The sequence below is a fragment of the Diplotaxodon limnothrissa genome, linkage group LG20 (assembly GCF_057381915.1).
Source record: "Diplotaxodon limnothrissa isolate DT_005_m linkage group LG20, D_limnothrissa_male_GT1.1, whole genome shotgun sequence".
Classification (NCBI taxonomy): Eukaryota; Metazoa; Chordata; class Actinopteri; order Cichliformes; family Cichlidae; genus Diplotaxodon; species Diplotaxodon limnothrissa.
In genome coordinates, this window is record NC_140615.1 from 12,373,309 (window position 1) to 12,392,824 (window position 19,516).

General features: G+C 40.7%; 2 protein-coding genes across 12 annotated transcripts; one reads left to right on the top strand and one right to left on the bottom strand.

Moving 5' to 3' along the window:
- The first annotated feature begins 564 nt into the window (after nt 1–564).
- csde1 (cold shock domain containing E1, RNA-binding) lies at nt 565–16,023 on the top strand. Of its 11 annotated transcripts, none has more exons than XM_085345702.1 (23): nt 565–657; nt 2,971–3,675; nt 5,918–6,106; nt 6,658–6,856; nt 6,980–7,146; nt 7,649–7,735; nt 8,134–8,231; nt 8,314–8,395; nt 9,797–9,925; nt 10,051–10,176; nt 10,298–10,513; nt 10,612–10,782; nt 10,864–11,028; nt 11,176–11,187; nt 11,400–11,417; nt 12,479–12,586; nt 12,783–12,961; nt 13,071–13,183; nt 13,286–13,405; nt 13,487–13,665; nt 13,803–13,966; nt 14,063–14,195; nt 14,483–16,023. In XM_085345702.1, exons 3-23 carry the CDS (start codon nt 5,948–5,950, stop codon nt 14,528–14,530), a joined length of 2,673 nt encoding a protein of 890 aa, XP_085201828.1. In that variant the 5' UTR covers nt 565–657; nt 2,971–3,675; nt 5,918–5,947; the 3' UTR covers nt 14,531–16,023. The 11 variants fall into 11 exon arrangements, with proteins under 11 accessions (XP_085201828.1, XP_085201831.1, XP_085201834.1 ...); XM_085345705.1 differs by having other exon boundaries at nt 10,612–10,752; XM_085345708.1 differs by having other exon boundaries at nt 6,980–7,089.
- A 990-nt stretch (nt 16,024–17,013) lies between these two features.
- rassf11 (Ras association domain family member 11) lies at nt 17,014–18,525 on the bottom strand. The gene is made up of 2 exons (XM_085345413.1): nt 18,423–18,525; nt 17,014–18,332 (listed from the first exon to the last, which is right to left on the bottom strand). The coding sequence occupies exons 1-2, from the start codon at nt 18,523–18,525 to the stop codon at nt 17,014–17,016; spliced, it is 1,422 nt and encodes a 473-aa protein (XP_085201539.1).
- Nucleotides 18,526–19,516: the final 991 nt, after the last annotated feature.

The window sequence follows — 19,516 nt, forward strand, 5'->3', positions numbered from 1 at the left end:
TCTCATCTAAAAAAAAAAAAAAGAAAAAGAAAAAATGATATTGTTTCTCCACTGTTCAACAGTTGTATGTTACACAAAATGAACAACAACAACATAATTTTAAAAATTATCAACATTTCAAGTAAAAATGTAACGTAAGCCACTTACAGTGTTGAAATTTAAATATTACTATCGGGTAATTTCAAAGTGAGTGAAGGGCTGAGTTGAGTTGATGCATTATGTTACATTTTCCTATGTTGGGTAATTGTGCAACGTGTAGTCTCAGAAACTCTCCTGTATGGGGAGAAAACTTAGTTATGGCGACACCTATTCAGTTTAGTTATCTAATAAATGGCATGATAGCTATTATTTACTCATTAATCAAATAATTAATGGGTTTATTATTTATTGAACTCGACTGGATTACTCTTACATATCTGTTTTCCAGTCTAGACAGCGAGGTAGATAAAATGTTAACGTTACTATAACGCAAATGCCTCCCATGTCCCTTTGCGGCACATAGGCGGTTTCTTATCAGCGCCTTGCGTAGCCACTCTTCGCTTGAGGATCTTTGGTCTACCTAGTATCGTCAAATATCGCGTTAGCCGTCTCCCTATCTCTACGCAATGTGCCGTGCTGCTTCTAGCGGCGCTGGTGACAGTGCTGAAAGCTGTTGGGGTGAGTTTTTAATATTTTATCCCTTTTAGCAGAAGAATTTAAGCGTGTACTGGTAATATATCAATGATAGTTTTCTTTTTGGTCAGTGAGTACTTAGAGGTGAATTGGTGAGTCAGCGCTTAGTCGTACGCACAGTTCGGGCCTGGGTGGAGGCTGCCTTGTTACAGCTCCACATAAATCACGCGAGGGCCGAGGAGTACAACGGCATGCTAGCTAACGGTAGTCGCTACTAGCTACTTAGCATTGCCAATGGCCTAGTTATGCTGTCGAAGGTATAAATAAACAGGCGCGTGATGTTTTTTCTAAGACGTATTAGAGTCTGGCGAAGAAACAGCACGTGTGTAGAATGAATGTGGTTTACTTTAGAGACAAAGATGGCATTTAAATAGAATTAAGCACGAGGCTTATATCTAGCTTCTTTGTTGTTCCGTCCTCGTGCCGTTAACGCCGATAATGTTATTATTGCGTTATCGACGTAAAGAAATGAATAAACTGAGTGTCTATATTTAACGTTGTTCTTGACTGGCAAGAAATTAAAATGTAAATAATTATAAGTACTTTTTAAAGAACTGTCCTGGTGTCGGCAGTCACTTTTGGCATTGTCTGTTCTTAACTCTATTGTCCGTTTAGCTTAAATAGCCCGTGTTGCAGGTTGGCGTGTGATACGATCCAGTTCTAAAAAACGTCTCCATTAAAATATGATTTCCAGTTAAAAAAATTCTTTATAATCAGTCCCAGCTAAATTAATACATAGAAATTCTATATATTTTGACTAATGGCCGAAACCACATTAAACATTAATGTGAAAGAGAAGTCGAAATGTTATCTCTATGTACAGTGTACAACGTTGAACCGTTGCTTAATTACCAGCAAACTTTATGTTCAAGGACTCCAAGCCGCACAGGAGTTAAGTCATCAGGTAATTACAAAAGAACTGAATGCGTTTTAGTTAAAGAAATTCTTCATCATTAACTTAAGTGTTGCTAAAGACAGTGGAGTAGTAGCCGTTTACGACGATTAGCATCGGCGAATGTCAATCTGTCAGGTTCTGTTTGTCCACACAAGGTCAGTAAGACATCCTTAAATGTGATTGTGCGGGTTACTTTGCTTAATGAGCAAAACAGAACTAAAGGAACGAAGTTTTAACTAACTATATTTTAGTTTATTGTGTGTTTTGAAATCGACTGGTTAGACGTAACGTACCGAAACGTGTTGGATCAGGCCATGTTGGCAGTTCCAGCTGAGGATAGCGGATTGCTGAGAAGTCACATGGTGGTTCCTGTCGGGGCGGTTGTTTTGTTTGCCCAGAGAAAAGACTGTCGTTTAATAAATGTCCAATCATAAGAGGTATCTTTCCCACTCGTGTTATTAAATAACAAACAGACAAAACTGTAGTTTGGTCCCAATTTAAATAATAAATAAATAAACAAAACAAAAAAAAACCATGGTTAAAACGGCCGATCGCTGCTAGTTGTGTCGTGAGTTGATTTTTTTTTCTTGTTTCCTGCGAAATAAAAAGCAGAAAAAAATCGTAGATGCCACAGAAGCTCCTGGCTCATAACCTTTAATACACTTATGCAGTCAACCTTGTAGCAATCACATTTGAGCCTTTTAACAACGTCATATTCTAACCTAGTGGGATGTAAGAAGGGAGACATTGCAACATAGTCACAGCAGAATAGATATCATGTGTCCTTGGTTGTCTCAGCTATCTTGTTTTCAGAGCAGGGTATTTAGGTCAACAACATCCAGCTCTGGTGTGCTGTATGTTACTTGGAGTTTCTGGAAAAAAAATTTTTTTTTGTTTTGTTTTTTTGGGGGGGTGGTCATACACATGTTACAATGCTTTGTTTGATTGCCAGATTAGCCCTTCTGAAAATGTTTACAGTGGTGTGCATGCAGAACAACTGGGGGGCTGAATGATGAAACAGAGGGCCTTGGTCTGAAATGTTGCCATAAATAACATAGCCTGAACTGACGGTATGCACAAGGACTTGTTGATCCAAAGTACTTGTCAGCTGCCTAGCATTGTATCTAGAGGCATTTGAGGAAAGCTTATTTTTGTACTTGAGTGCAGCTAAAGAATCAAATGTTCCCAAAAGACCTCAGGCTGCTGGTGCTTGGGGTTTTTACTTGTTTTCATGTGACAGAATAGTCGTATTAGCTGACAGTGTAATTACATTTTTCTCTCTCACTACAGACTCATGGAGCCCTTGGGCCATTTTGTATTTAACCTAAATTTAGATCAGTGGAGTTGGTGATAAGTTTTCATCTAACCAGATCTTCTTTTTTTCTTCATCCCCCTTCAAACAGTATGAAGTGAAACAGACCTGAATTTTTGTACCATCCGCAACTGCTTCAAGTTCAGATCAAATCAAAGAAACTGAAGACAAACCTCCCAAAACAAAGACAACACTGAAGAAGCGTGGGTGAAAAAGGATCACTTCAAGGATTTAAACGCAAGAAGTAACCAAATCCTGAAACGACCAAAGAATACGCACATCATCCCAACTGCGAAGTGGAAGAGAAGCAAACTTGCGCCCAAGCATATTCTGAGAAGACCAGAGTTGATCTGAAACCAGAAGTTTGTGCCTACTCAACAGCTTTGACAAAGCACACGTCCCAACGCTGCTCCTAGCCCTCCTCATCCTCACTACACCGCCGACTCACCACCGGGGTGTGGAGTGGGCTGCTATCTGCTAGTTGTTGTTGTTGTTGGTTTTTTTGTTTTGTTTTTTCCTTTTCCCCACTCCCATAGCTCCCTTCCCCAACTTAACCCTTTTTTTTCCTCCTTTTTCCTGAGCAGTGTTTTTTGCACCTGCCTTTGCCTTTTTGTTTTATTTTTGCTCTAAATTTCCACCCCCCTTCTTTTTTTATTTTTTACTTTATGCAACATCTAGAACTTGTGCCAGAAACTGTAACAAGTGTGCGTGTTCAACTGTGTGCGTGAAGAGGTCCACAAAAACTGCTAGTTCATCAAAATCCTGAGAGATACAAGACACAAGGCGACCAATAAAGGTAGGTCTCAAGTCAGTTAAAGCCCTTCATAGCGTGTTTTTGATGGCTGTAAATGTACTTCTGGTTATGTCACACGTTTTGCTCATCATTACCTCTCTGTATTATTAGGTTTATTAGTGGCCTCTTTTGGATTTTAATATTCTTATAAAACTGGTATCTGATTCAGAATCTGCATTTGTTAGATGCACTACATGATTCACACATGCTTTAAAAACAGATTGTATAACACTTACCATTGCACTGTTTTGGGGCAGTATACCGAGGATGTTGTTTATTCATATTTCTTTTTTTCCCCTCAGTCACTAAAAACCAATGCGTTTTCATCTTTGTCAAAGTTATGCAAACTAAATTATTTATTTGTTTTGGACCTCATTTAAATTTCTCTTTGTAGGACAATATTTTAAGCTGTTGTTTGCAGCAGCCAATTCCAAGCTACCGCAGTGCTTGGTTAGACTTGAATCTTGCGTACTTATTGGTTTCTCCATGTGACATCACATCCTTTTGTGGAGTGAGTGCAGGAAGTGATACTTGATGTAAAATAGTGATTTGATCTTAGTGACCTCTACATTGTCCTTTTGTTAAAGATAACTTTTCTGAAAATGTGAAAGAAGCCAGCACCACTGAGCCACCACCACCTCCAAATACTTGAAGTAGTCATTCAGTTTTGTTGGAAAATGATTTACTTGCCTTCCGTTACCTGATCCACACTCTTCCTATTTTGTCGTTCTCAGGCCATACCCCCCCCCCCCTCCTTTTTTGCCTTCTTTCCCCCCCTTTTGTATCCTCTCTGGGGATTAAAGCCTGCAGCTATTTTCCTTTTTGTTTGTGACACTTGGCACACTGGCTGACTTGCCTTACCTATTATGTTTGTTCCTCTCTTCACCCTTGCAGACATCCAGCGGTGTATCATTGGGTGGTTGATTAAGAATAGTATTTAACACTCAAGCAAAAAAATCCAACAAAAAACAAAACCTATATCAAAGTTCAGCAAGTGCTCAAGCAAGTTTTGTTCAAGTTTATGGGAAAATATGGGCAGCCCCTGGAAAGGCTTTGTTGAGTTTACCTTGCCTGCGTCGCCACCCACCGCGTTTGTTAGCGCTGACCTGAGCAGCACCTCCCCTGTCGGACTCAGCCTGTCGCCATATGGCCGATCCGTAAGTTTCACCTTCCCACCTTTCTACGTGCCCCACCCCATCGAGCACCCATCCACCCACCTTGCCCCACATCTTTGCTGTGAATGGCATAACTTCTTTCATCTTTTCAGGCTCCCAAGACTAGCCTCTACTCAGTTATTTTCTTGTAGGGTGAGGGTGTTCTGCCAACTAGATGTCTGAAATTTGATGTAAATGAGCACTTTTTTAAAATTTTTGTTTTAAATCGTTTTTATTATTTTTATTTAATTTTTTTTTACATTGTACCCTCCCCGATTAATATTCAGACTGGTAAAAGGGAGGGCAGTGACTCAAGATGGACAATATTAACACTTCGACGTAACTACACACAAAATCCAGGACCACAGATGCATATGAAAGGTGGATACTTGTTGGTTCTCAGGAAAACTGAAAATTGATCTTAAGTAGATGGTATTTACAGTACTCATCCATCAGCACTGGACCAAAGCCCTTAATTCTCTTTGGGGATTCATGTACATTTGCGTTGTGTCATAAGGAGTCGTGATAGTTGCAGGACAGGGGCTAGCAAGAGGCTGCTCTGGGATCCCCTCCCTCTTCCCCCATTACTCATAATCCATCACCAACTTCCTGTCCACTGTAGATGCACCGCTCTTTGACCTGTCATTTGCATTTTCTGATTCTCCATCTTTACTTTGTTTTTGTTTTTAATTGCAGCACTGTATTTAAATCATTCCCATGACCGTCTGTGCCAATAATGTATTTTAGATATCTTTTTAGTGTTGCTTCCTCTGTAGATCCGTTCCTGTTTGAGTGCGATCTAGTACTACCAGGGACTTGGTAGTGCTCCAAATATCGCTCCCTTCAACATGAAATTTTCAGGGTTGAGTGATCTGATGGTTTTACTGCCTGCTATTGTTCCTGGTTTAAGTATTGGTGGTGGTTGTGATGACTATTATCTAGTCCATTGCTTTTTGTAGAACCCGTCAGAATGTGTTGGGCCTAAAGGACTCTATAATACCTCAAAAGTTGAATTATAAGTTCAGCAGGTTTTGTCTGAGATGATGGGAAACTGTAGGCAGAGTAAAAGCCAAACGTTCATTTCTCTGCAGCATATCCCAGTCCTGTCCCCAGTGTCAGAAATGGAAAGAGGCTCCTCTGAACCTCCAGTGGCTCGCAACACTGGCTCTACCCCATCTGCTTCTACTGGTCCCGTACCTATCCCCCGTTCCTCCTCCGTCTCTTGCCATCCCCACCCAGGCAGTAAAAAACACAAGCGGACACCCTTGTATCAGAGATCAGTAAGGAGGCATATCTGATGGTGCCCACACTGACCTAACCACTCTGAGCTGCTGGTGTGTTGTGACTTTTGCTAACAGCATGGATGAAAACAAATGCCCCAAAGATTAACTAGGGTGCTATGAAAGAGTTTTGACAAGTTTCTGGTGATATTGCCATGTAATCAGTAGTTGGTTAATGGATGGAAACACATTGAATGTTTGTCTAACCAGAACTGTGTGAAATTCTGCCACACTGCTGTAAATGGAGTGAGTCAAGTTCAGCTTCAGGTGCATGAGTGAAAAGGAAACCCTACTGTGTTATGTTCGTGGTCTAAGTTTGAAATCAGTGCGTCTTAGCCCCCAAAGATTCTCGTGTGGCTTTACTTGCTCACCCTGCCCCCTCCACACTTTCCCTGAAAGTGCTATACTTGCATGTTTGATTTTTCATTTCCTTTTTATTTATTTTGTTTTAGGTTGGCATCCAACACAGCTGCTGCATCCTAATTGTTAAACTACATGTTTATGTACTACTGGTAGCTTTCTTTTTAACACTTGCTTCTCTTCTTCTCTAGATGAGTTTTGACCCAGGCATGCTCCACAACAATGGGCACACCGCATATGCCAATGGCTCAGGGCCTGGCATTAGAGAGACTGGTGTGGTGGAGAAGCTCTTGACGTCCTATGGGTTTATCCAGTGCTCTGAACGTCAGGCTCGTCTCTTCTTCCACTGCTCCCAGTACAATGGCAACCTGCAGGAGCTTAAAATAGGAGGTGAGGGCGACTTACTGAAAAGAAACCTACTTGATTTCCTGCTGACTTTATTGAAACTTAGGTTGTATTTGTCATTTGAAGTTTGCTCATTTTCTTTTCTATTTGTTGTCCCTTTCTCTGTAGATGATGTAGAGTTTGAAGTTTCCTCTGACAGGCGCACTGGCAAGCCCATAGCAGTGAAGCTGCTTAAGATAAAGCCAGAAGTGCTGCCAGAGGAGCGCATTTCGGGCCAGGTGGGGCCAGACCTGCACGCCTATCCCTTTACTGTGCTGCATGGTTATATTCATCCAGTTAAGGAATACCATTTTATTTTTGGTTATGTCCTTGTCTGTCAGCTTAGCCTTTTTATTTTATTTTTTGGGGCAAGCAGTGTCATTCTTATAACTGTCAAGCTTGTCTCTCATCCTGATTTACAGTTTAAATGTAAACTAAAAACTGGCATGAGTGTCTGCTTGAGATGATGAATGTCTGAACAAATGTGTACGAATGAGATAATTTCTCACTTGACAACTCGATTCTGTATTTTATACAACAGCCAGTTTCCCAAATACTTGGTATCATTGGTGATAAACATAACTACATGATGCCACTAACCTTGTTATTTGATGTAAACAAATTACTCAAATCTTCATTTAGAGCATTCATGCACCTGCATTTGTACAATTTGAGGTTCAGGCATTTTATTCATCTCATTTCCATAATTTTTTTTTATTTGGCTTTGTAGCTGTCTATTCAGCCCAATGAAACAGTGGTTTAATGGCTTCTACCTGTAATTTTCCCCCCTTACTGCAGGTTGTGTCATCAATCCCGTTACATTTGGATGGAAAGTCTGCTCCTGGACAGGTGCCCACTGGCAGTGTCTGCTATGAAAGAAATGGGGTAAGATAGGTGGCATGAATTACACTTTGAGTCAGCAAGCTGCAGGATGTTAATGTAATGGAGTGGGTTTCTTCTTTGAATTCATCTCCTGTCCTCTGTAGTAAACTTTGTACAGAGGCAATTGGTTAACTTCATGCATCTTTTGTTTGATCAAATAAGCATTTAGCAAACTCAATCTAACATGATTACTAATGAAAAAGGGCAGAAGCCAGTGTTTGTAGGTGTTGCTTTTAGTCAAATTAGGTGGCACTGAGTCAATGTAAAGCCTTCAGCCTCCACAGCACATGGCAGTCTTTTCTTCACTCAGTTTCATTGTTGGTAGTTTTGAATATTACATAGTTCGAGTTATTAGGTGTTGTTTTGTTTGTTTTTTTTAAATCGGTGGTGTCTTTTCACAGGAAGTATTTTACCTTACATATACTCCTGATGACGTGGAGGGAAATATCCATTTGGACACGGGGGACAAAGTCAGCTTCTATATGGAGACCAATAAGCAGTAAGTGTGCAGCACTTGTAGCATAAATGCCATAAGCAGCTGTCACTGGGTGTTTAATGTTCATTCCTTTGTGGTTTTTCAGTACTGGTGCAGTCAGCGCTCGTAATATTCAGCTTGTGAAGAAAAAACAGATGAGGTGCCAGGGTGTAGTGTGCGCTACAAAGGTAAGATCCAATCAAAACACTTTTTCTCTCTAGTGGAATATCTTTGAAATTTGACAAAACAAATTGCCTAGAACACTTGAGGAGTATTGGGTGAACTTTACGGTTTGTAAAGTTCTATGGGCTCAAAATGTGGTCATAAATATTTTGTGTGCGTAAAAAAGATTTGTGTGTGTGCGTAAAAAAGATTTGTGTGTGTGCGTAAAAAAGATTTGTGTGTGTGCGTAAAAAAGATTTGTGTGTGTGCGTAAAAAAGATTTGTGTGTGGACTTAGAAAAAAAAAAACCCTGCAAGTTACAACTACGGATTTTTGACCCTATTTTTCTTCCCTTCATCTGATTGGTCAATGTCATGTCAATCACAAATGTAACAATCCAATCAGAGAACAGATGGGTTTGGCTGTCGAGGGGCGCTTTTTTTGAACTGCAGGTCTTTGAAGGGAATAAATGCCCTTTTACATGCCAACCCAGCGTTTTCCTTCATCACCACGAAGGACAACAGTCTGTGGTCGTCCGAGTTTGGTGATTTTTATGTCACAGGTCTACGTGTTTAATACATGGACTTCCACAGCCTTTTCAACAGCGCTGCGGACCGCGGGGTGGGGGCGGGCAGTGTTTTGGAAATGACAGTCTTCATTACAAAGCTTTCTTCGTTATGAATTAGCATACATGTTTTTATTGAACATTTGAAGAACCAGCAAAAAAAAACTCTTGTAGAGGACATAAAGTCAGAGATAGAAAAGACAAGGAGCAGGTGCATCTAGCCTGTTCTAACGTTTGAGTCTAAGGTTTTTTGTTTTTTTTAGCACCTGGCGGCTTTTTAACTTCTCATCCGTAAATAATCTGCTCTTTCACGTGATTCAGTTTATTTTGAAAAGTCTCAACAGGATCTTGAGCTTTATTGTGAAAGGTTTATGTGGAACATAAACAAGCGGACACACGATGCTGTTACCGTCGTTGTTGCTAACCACAACGCATAAAAACAGGCTCTTGTCCGTCCGTAGTGTGGTTTTATAAAATATAAGGGAAAGAGAGAACTTTAAGAAATTAATATAGCCACTACAGTGACCATCAAAACGATGAGAAAAATATTGCCATAAACAATTTATTTTGCGACACCACGAAACAAACGATAGCGTAAAATGAAACGATAGAGGTTTTTATATCGTCATCCGATATATATGGTTATATTGAACAGCTGTGTGTGTGTGTGTGAGAGAGACAATGCTGTCTAGTCACATACATGATTTGTCATGTTGTAGAATATAACAGTGGTTACAAAAACAACTTAATTTTACCCTTGGCAGGCTTTTTTCCCTCTTCATTCGTTCCCAAGCTTTATTAGAATTGCTGAACTATTGAAACAGGACCAACCTGTTATGCTGAGCCTTGTTTTCAATTTCAGGAGGCCTTTGGATTCATTGAAAGAGCAGATGTGGTGAAGGAAATCTTCTTTCACTACAGCGAATTCAAAGGTGATCTAGAGGCTCTTCAGGCTGGAGATGATGTGGAGTTCACCATCAAAGATAGAAATGTGAGTGCTACCTTTTAGGAATTTCAGTAGAACGTTTTGAAAATGTATCACTCAGCTTTAGCTCTACTTTTGACTGTCTTTGTGTAACTCTTAAAGGACTTTGATTAATTTGTAACCTTCAATAGGGTAAAGAAGTAGCAACAGACGTGAGGCTCCTCCCTCAAGGAACAGTCATCTTTGAGGATATCAGCATTGAGCAGTTTGAAGGCACCGTTGTAAAGGTCATTCCCAAAGTCCCCACCAAGAACCAGGCAAGGAGATTCTGATAAACTTTATTTAGTAGAAGACAGTTTGTTGTTGTTAAAGGGAGCATGGACTACAACCCAAGAATTTAAAACAATTTTAACAGATATGTAAACTTTGTTTCCACAGAATGACCCTCTGCCCGGTCGTGTCAGTGTAAGGATGGGTTTCAATGACAAGGAACTGCCGTTTGGCGAGAAGGACACAAAGACCAAGGTGACTCTTTTGGAAGGAGACCACATACAATTCAACATCTCTACTGATCGCCGAGACAAGCTTGAGCGGGCTACCAACATCGAAATCTTGCCAGACACTTTCAAGTTCACCAAGGAGAATCGTGAAATGGTAGCTTGCAGAACAGCAGCTATAAATGGTTTTAATTTTATATTATAGTACATTCATCACAGATGTTGATTATGGTGCATCATCATGTATTCTTTTAGGGGGTTATTGCAGCTATACGCGATGGCTTTGGATTCATTAAGTGTGTGGATCGGGATGCCAGGATGTTCTTTCACTTCAGTGAAGTCCTAGAGGAGGGCCAGCTTCATATCTCAGATGAAGTGGAGTTCACTGTTGTGCCTGTAGGTCCTGTTTATAAGCTTTTCAAAAAAGTATGTATTTTCTATTACCTAAGCAGGCACATTCAAGTTACTTTAAAGTAAAAATACTAATATAAATGTCATCCCTGCCAGGATATGCTGTCAGCTCAGAGAAACCATGCAGTGCGCATTAAGAAGCTTCCAAAAGGCACAGTGTCTTTCCATATCCAGTCTGAGCAACGTTTTGTGGGTGTAGTGGAAAAGGAAGTCGTTGGAAACACCGCCAAGAACATCAGTCCCACCAAGGGCAAGGAGAAGGTAACACCGCTTATAACTTAAATCATCCCCATTTATGACACAGCCCATTTCCCCTCATCTATCCGTATTTTCACACTGTTTTAGTTCTAATGTTCCTCTTTGCTTTCCTCCTTCAATGACTTCCTGTTCATGCTCCTTGTTGGTTAGAAAAAAGATAAGGTAGGACTGAGACCTTCTGCATGAAGCTACATGAAAGTGCATCACAATTAAAGACACTCCAGTTGTACAAACTATCGGTGTCGCAATTTGTTTTACTAACGCATAATCTAAAGAAGCTTTTCATCACGTAAAGTCTAGAAATCCAAATGATCAAGTGAAGTGTTGTGGTGCCGAGACTTGCTGTCTGATAAATCTTTCTCTTGCTTTTAAAGGGTAAAGTTGTAGAAAAGGTTAGTCTTTGTTAACCTCTAACCCTCTGGTGTCCTTCACCTGATTAATTTACAGTGTGAGGTTTGATCATCATTTAACCCATGGAATCTGGAATTGAAGCTTCACTTTGTTGTAGGGCTGCACAAAAGTAATCAGAATGCTAGTGGGGGGTTTTTTGTGTGTGTGTGTGTGGGGGGGGGGTCTCCTCCTCTTAGTGGTTGTCAGCCTGTTGTATTTAAAATGTGTGTGGTGTTCACGAACACAGTATCCTATTAAAACAGCGAGTTTTTGGTTCTTCCTAATAATTGTAAACTGCGCCCAGATTTTTGATTTTGTTTTAACAGTTCAATTAAGCGCTAATGGTTTTGCATTCAAAACGATATACAGTAACTGAAATGGCAAACGATGGATTAAGAGCCATTTTCAGTCAAGTAACAGTGTTTAGTTTTTTATTATAAACTAGAGCAGTGAATAATTATGCAGCCCTAAATTGTAGGGTAAAGCTCAACACTGCTTGTAGTAGATTAGGTGTGTACTAACTAGGCTGCTACAGCATGATGCATTGCACACATTTATCTTTAATGCTTATGTAGGCTGTGTGCACAGAATTTTCTAATACACTAGTCATAAATGACTTGTTCTCTTTTAAATTGGTGACATTGCCAGCTTATGCTCATTTTGTTCAACTGTAGCATTGCGGAGACATTTGGCCAGCACTGCTAGTCTTAATTCAGCGGTCCCCGGGCCTCGGACCGGTACTGGTCCATGAGTTGTTTGGTACCGGGCTGCGAGAGTTGAGGCTCAGGTGTGAAATGTATGGTTTTCAGGGTTTTTATCAGTTTTCAGTGTTATTTTTGTTATCGTTAACTCAGTTTTCCTGGGTCTTTTCACGTGTGTTATGAATAAATCTTTTTATCGGTACCAGTACTAGTTTTATTTTGTTGTATTTATCGGCGACACCTTAAAGGCCGGTCCGTGAAAATATTGTCGGGCATAAACCGGTCCGTGGCGCAACAAAGGTTGGGGACCGTTGTCTTAATTGGAAAGATGATCCAAGTTTGATGTGTTGCTTTTATTGTAGGAGTCTGAGGAGGGAGTGATTGCATATGAAGACTGTGGAGTGAAGCTCACTGTGCCATACCATGCCAAGGACCTAGAGGGAGGAAGTCACCCACAGGTTGGGGACAAGGTAGTAACACTTTATTTTGCTTGAGCGCAAATATGGTTTCCACTATGCATTTAGCCTAATTAGTCCAGCAAACAGTTGATGCTACAATTCATCTTTTGAAGGTTTGAAGTTTAGTTGTTGAAAGCTTGAAGCTTTTTTTTTTTTTTTTTTTTTTTTTTTTTTTTTTCCCCATGCAACTTGTGCGTTTGTCCTCTAGGTGGAGTTCTCAATCAATGAAGTGAAGCGAACTGGCCAACAGAGTGCCGTCTCCATCCGGGTCCTCAACCGTAATGCCTCTGGTGCCAAGAGACTGCATGGATTTGTTGCTGCACTGAAAGATAACTTTGGTTTCATTGAGACAGCAAATCATGACCAGGAAGTGTTCTTTCACTACAGGTAATGATTTAAGTTTGAACACACCTCTGGGTTAGGGTATTCATTTATTAATGCCATGCAGATAACTCGCTTTAGTATCAAATTCTCAGACTTGTGCTTTTGTTTTTAGTGAAATGTGCGGAGACTTGGATAACTTGGATCTGGGAGACACAGTGGAATACAATCTCTCAAAGGGAAAAGGAAACAAAGTCAGTGCTGAAAAGGTCACCAAGGTTGCTGCAGGTATCAGTGATTCACTTCCAGTTGTTTTTGGTACATTTGTAATGTTTGACATTTTGTAGGTAGGAATGATTGCAAATAAAATCCACTGCTTTCCCGTCATAGTGAATGGAATTGGTGAAGATGTTGGTGGGACAGTGATGACAGGGAAAGTTATCCGTCCTATACGCAGTGTTGACCCCTCCCAGACTGAATACCAAGGACTTGTTGAGTTCTCAGAGGAAGGTTGGTATCCCATTATGACTACACATGTAAAACAGTTTATTTGTAGAAAGTAAAATTGATTCCTCCCCCTTTAATTTTCAGGTGGATCAAAAGTGCAGAATTATCCATTTGGAATCATGAGTATGGCAAACAAGTCTGATTGTTTGCAAAAAGGAGAACAGGTGAAGTTCCAGGTTTGCACAATAACCCAGACTGGCCAGAAGATGGCCTGTAATGTGGTTCCGCAGCGTAGAGCCATGGTGGAGTGTGTTAAAGACCAGGTAGTGTTCAGTTTTTGTTTTTTCCTCTCCTCAATTGCATAATTTAAAAAAAAAACAACAACAAAAAACACACTGGGTAGTAGGTGGACGTCATACTTTAAAACTCAAAATTGTGATTAATTCCCGCCCCCCTCCAGTTTGGCTTTATCACATACGAAGTTGGTGATAGCAAGAAGTTATTCTTCCATGTAAAAGAAGTGCAAGATGGTCTGGAGCTTCAGACTGGGGATGAAGTGGAGTTCTCAGTTGTCCTCAATCAACGCACAGGAAAATGTAGTGCCTGCAATGTACGCAGAGTCAGGTAAGAACTTGATCTTTAAATTTAGAACTGGACTGTGGCTGGTATGTTTAAACCAGTGGGCCTTCACATTGTTTGTTCATTGTGTTCCTCTTGCAGTGAGGGGCCTAAACCAGTGGCGACTCCACGTCCTGACCGCCTGGTGAACAGACTGAAGAGTATCACGCTTGATGATGCCAGTGCTCCTCGCCTGGTCATTGTAAGGCAGCCTCGTGGTCCTGACAATTCAAAGGTATGATGAGATTATCAGATGGTGCCACATTTGAATTGTGCTAACCTGTAAGTTTGTATAGTCTTTTTAGAAATGACTTTGGCTAAAATGAATTTGGAGCCATCCATGTTACTGATCAGAATGAAGTAGAATGAAATCATTTGCTACAGTGACTAAAAAAGACACTTGGCGAGCATTTCAGGGGTTAGTTTCCTTCCTAAAAAATTTTTACAACTTTTTTTTTTTCTCTTTTTTTTCCCCCCTTTCCTTTTGTTTTAATCTTAATTAAACTTATTCTGTCTTTACAGGGCTTCAATGTGGAGCGGAAGACTCGCCAGCCTGGTGTCATTGACTGAGCAATACAGGGCCTACCCCCATTTGGTGTTGGAGGGACGCTGTCGCCGAGAGCAGCAGCAGGGGATAAGGGAATTTAATTTGACACATGCTTGTACACAAACTCATCCGCAAAACATACGCACACATACAGTAATTGGCATGTGTAATCTTTGTCCCCAGTCTGCAGTGGAACTTTTCTTATTCCACAGTTCCCTGCCTCCCATGTATGATGTACTTGATACAGAGTTCCACGCTGCAGTGTACATGGGGACCTCTGAGTGTGTGCGTATGATGTATCCTAGAATTGATTAGTGTGTAATGGAGGTATTTGTTTCTAAGGGGCTTGTTCCCTCCAAGTCAGAGTGGTGACTGTGTGGCTGTCTACGTCCTGATTTTGTTCTTTGTCTGGAATTCTGCACCTGTAATCTGTCCGCTAGTTTGACTGGGCGAGTGACTGTTAGCATGTGTTTGAACCTCAGCTCCATATTCGTTCTTACTTTTTGCTCCCTTACCGACGGAAACGTAATAACTTCGCTATCAGGTTTCCACTCCTGTATGCTTTCCTACAAAACGCATAAAGCAAAGCTCCCTCCATAAGGAGGATCATATTTCTCATATGTGCAAGCTTAAACAGAGGATTCTTCTCTGCTCGTTTTTTTTGAGCAGTTTTTAATGCTTTATTGAAGTGGAAGCATGGCGCGTGTGTGATATATGTGAATGTCAAAGTAGTTAATCTAATGGGATTTAATTCCACCAGTCTGGAGTTTTGATGCCTTTTTGGTATTCACATGCCCCACTTCAGCATTCTTTTTCTTCCTCTTTTCCCTCTCCCCTCCCAGGTGCAGAATTCCTTGTGGCATCTTATATCTGCAGTTCTTTTATACTTTTTTTTTTTTTTTTTTTTTTTTTTCCATTTTGTTTTTTTGTTTCTTGCACATAATTTTCTTGGGGGGTTTTTTGTTTTGTTTTGTTTTTTTTCTCCATCGAAACTTAATCTGCTAATATTAAGAATAAGGTGCCTAAAAACTGAAAGCAAAATGAAATAAACATAAAAATAAAAAATAAAAATTTAGATGTGTCCTCTGATCCCAGCCAACCGCCAAAATATTCAGAACAATCTTAGGGTGGCTTTCTCTTAAAGTAGGAAAAATACTGATATGCATCCCAAACCTGTGGGTTGACGTATACTATACGTAATGTGTGCTGCTTTTTTCTTTTTCTTTTTTTTTTTAAAGTGGAATTTGGAAACTTCAAATATAACACAACCAATGTAACTTAAAGGAAAAGGGGTGAAGTATTAGAAATTCAGTTTTTAAGAAAAACTACATTAGAAATCAGGAGATCAGCTTGTGCACTCTGGAGATGAGCTGTTGTGCCTCTGCACGTTAAGTTACAGTAAAAATTAATTTCTCTGGAGATCACCGGGTTTCAGTTGAACCACGTACAGAGGTTCTCATGTACTTTTGTTAATGTTCTTGAATGAGACAATTGAATTAAAATTTTATGAAATTCACGAGCTGTTCTGTTTTCTTTTCAGAGGAAGCCTGTAGGTGTTCTTTGAGACTGAATAAAACAACTTGAAAGCAAAATAAATGCTTGTGAAGTTCATTTTATTATATAGAGCAATTTGTCTGACATTGGCTAGTTGTGAGAAAGACATGCATAAGTAATCAGTTAATAAAACTACATTTGATAAAACATGTTTTATATTCAGTGTTGTCTTTGATTCCACTATCAGCTGTTGTAGCCTGGTGATGTCTGTTAAATCTCAGAATGGTTGCATTTGATGAAGAGGGAAGTCAGGTTTAAATGTGAGGGGGAAAAATGGTCAAGATGTCACACCAACACAGTTACAAATGAGAGAGAAATAAGACATCGATGTATTTGTGGTGCTACGTTCCCTGTAGCGAGTGGAAAATAAATTGATCACTGCAATTTTCCATATCTGCCAGTAAGAATGACCAAAGATCCACAAAGCCATGTTTTTCACTAAATTTAAATCTGTAAATGTTGTGTCTGTATAGATTTTAAGATGCTGGTAGGACAATCCAACTACAATATTATGACTGTCTTGAGGGCAAGAAGCATTCTGGTGTTAAACAGCAGTTGCAACAAAAGCAGCATTGTCAATCAGTGTGGGTACACTGACAGCTGATGGTGAGGATAAATTCATAGAGAAAGCTTTCAGTCTAGTCCTACATGTCAAATCAGTCTTCAGTTTGGCTTGCTTGAATATTATGAAGTCAGTATAATTATTCATTGGTGCACCAGAGCAGGTTTAAGTATGAAAAACACTTCAGATGTGCTAAAATACAGAGGAAGTCAAATGTGAAATAAAACTAAACTGGTCTCTTCCACTGAAGGTAAATAAGCTGAGGAACAATTAAAGTTCAATACTTGCTGAAGGGCTTTATCCCAGCCCAGAACATGCAGTAAGCACTGGTAATAAATTTGGAATGGAAAGTGTGAAGGATCATTGTCTTTTAACGCCAGGACATTGATTCTAAACCTTGGTGCTGCTCAAATATATAGTGAGCTCAGAACGGTGAATCACCTTCTGAGTCTGCGATTGAGATCTATGGGCTTCTGACCAGCGTGTCCACCACTCCCTTAGCTCAGTGGGTCCAGTGGGCCGTCGCTCCTTTATTTGGTTTGGATGAACTAGAGCTGGATGGCTGGTGTCTTCTCTGGGCAAGAACTTCCTGTTGACATTTACACTCCCATCTGCACTGGATTGCTCCAGATTGTCATCCTGGGCCGAGACGGCGTGAATTTCACTGGCACAATTTGAGTTGAGTTTTGAAGCAGTCTCAGAATCTTCTTGAGCGGCACCTCTGAAAAAATCAAGCCGCTGCATTTTGCACTTGTACTCCTCCAGTTTAGTCTTGCACTCCACGGCCTTCGCTCTCATCTCGAGGAACTGATACTGCAAATCCTTCTCGTAACCTTCCTCTGATTGTAACTCGTTTTCCCAAAACCTGATCTGCTCCATCTCTTCTTCCACTATCATCTCTTGTGCTTCCTGTTCAGTGATTCTGGCCCTTTGACGTTCCTCAAGGTCAAAAATCTGCCTGTCTATACGTGTTATCTGGGCCTGTAGGTCCTGCAAGGACTTGAGCTGACATATTATGGTTTCTCTGAGAGTATTTTTCTCCTCCTCGGTCCTGGCAGCAGTTGAACCACACAGGTTGGATTTTGCCTCATTTGTTTTTTTAGAGTGTTTGCTTTCTTTACCCCTTGTCTGATTTCCTATGCAGCAGGAGGTTTGATGGTCCAGTTCTGACTTCAAAGCTTTTTGACCTTTCCCTTTGCCTCTGCTAATGCTACCAGAGTTATCTTTTTCCACAGTGAGTGAGAAATCCAAAGAGATACGGTTCCTTTTATCCGACTTACTGCTTTCCTTATCATGGGCAGTGCTATAGACCTTTCCTTTCCCCAGACTTTCCAGCCAGTCCCAGGCCTCCTCCATGAGTGTCAGAGACTTTCTTTTTGGCCTTTTCAGGTCTTCTTGCTTCTTCTCACCTTCTTCCCTTAAGCAGGATAACATTGGCAAGCTTTGGCGATGCAGGCTCAGGGAGCCACTACTCCTCCTCATTCTGGAACCTACATCTTTCTTCCTTAATGGCGGACAGGGTTGATATCGTCCTACTTTTGCTTTGCCCATTTCATCCAAAACAGATGCTCCTCTGCGGAATAGACTGAGCTGGACCTCCTTGGACTGCTCACCGTACCTCTCCAGGGTCTCCAGAAGACGTTCCTCGGGTGTCATGCACCGCTCAAAGTCTTTAAATTTCTCCCGTAACGTGTAACGTCCGGGTTGACCTAAAGAACAAGCAAAGAATGAGGATTCGTCAGCATATCAAAATAACCTTTATCACCAAGTAGAAAATGTCCAGCATGCTGTGTACGCACCCAATGCTTGAGCCAGCACTAGGACCACTTCTTGGCATGTCGTTTCCCTTGTTACTCCACATACCACCCGTGGGATACCATCCACAAAAACCTTCACTTCCATTCTGTCCAGTCTTGGATCTGCCCACCCAAAAAAAAGAGAAGAGATTAAAAGCGTGTGGCACACTGACCAGAGTATCCTGTTGTCTGTGTTAGGGGAAGTGGTGGAGACAGCTAAATAACCCTCATTAACATTCACTGTAATCTGTCTGCCCATCATGTGTAAGTCAAGCCTCAGGGCTTTGACAAAATAGCAGAGTTACGCACCACGGTGAATAAAATGGCAAACAGTGTAGATACCTTTCTTTCATGCCTTTTCTTTCAGGATAGCAGAAAGAGCAAAATAAGAAAGATGATGGGGGCGAGGGGTGCGGAATAGCACATGGATCAGTATTAGCACATTCCCACAATGTCAGTTGTTTCAGTGCTATTTAGAATCCCAAACCATAACACAGGGCCACAAACCCCAAAACATGTACGTTACACCTGTATCTATGCACACTTATCTGGCTGATGATCAGGCAGAAAAGCACAGTGGCCCAAACAACTCAATCTCTACTGTCATGGTCTACTCGCTGGCGGTCATTCAGAAATAGCTGATCAACATTTGCTACTAAGGATGGAATCCATCAAAGATAGTTCTGATTTTTCTTTTCCTTTCTATCTTAAAAAAAAAAAAGGACTTCAGATATCCAGGAAGAGGATTCTCATTACAGGAAAAGGCTTCTGCGTGCAGTTAAGGAGTTGAAGGCATTTACACTGGTATGTCAGGCTCTGGTCAGTCACAGATGTCTCTATGGAGAGATGGTGTAGCTCAAATCTGTATTATATCAGAAACTGCCTTGGGAATATGAGTCCCAGAAAGTTAATTCGGGGTAGTAGCAAAATGTGTCTCTTATTGCATGTATGTTAGAGTCTATAACATTTTGAAGTAGGCTGCATGCAGTGAGTTACACTGATTAAGAATAAACCCAGTGCACAGGGGTGGGCTACTAAAGTTTCAGCTTAAGTGATTCATTTGGCCTGTAAATGGTAAATGGCCTGTATTTTATATA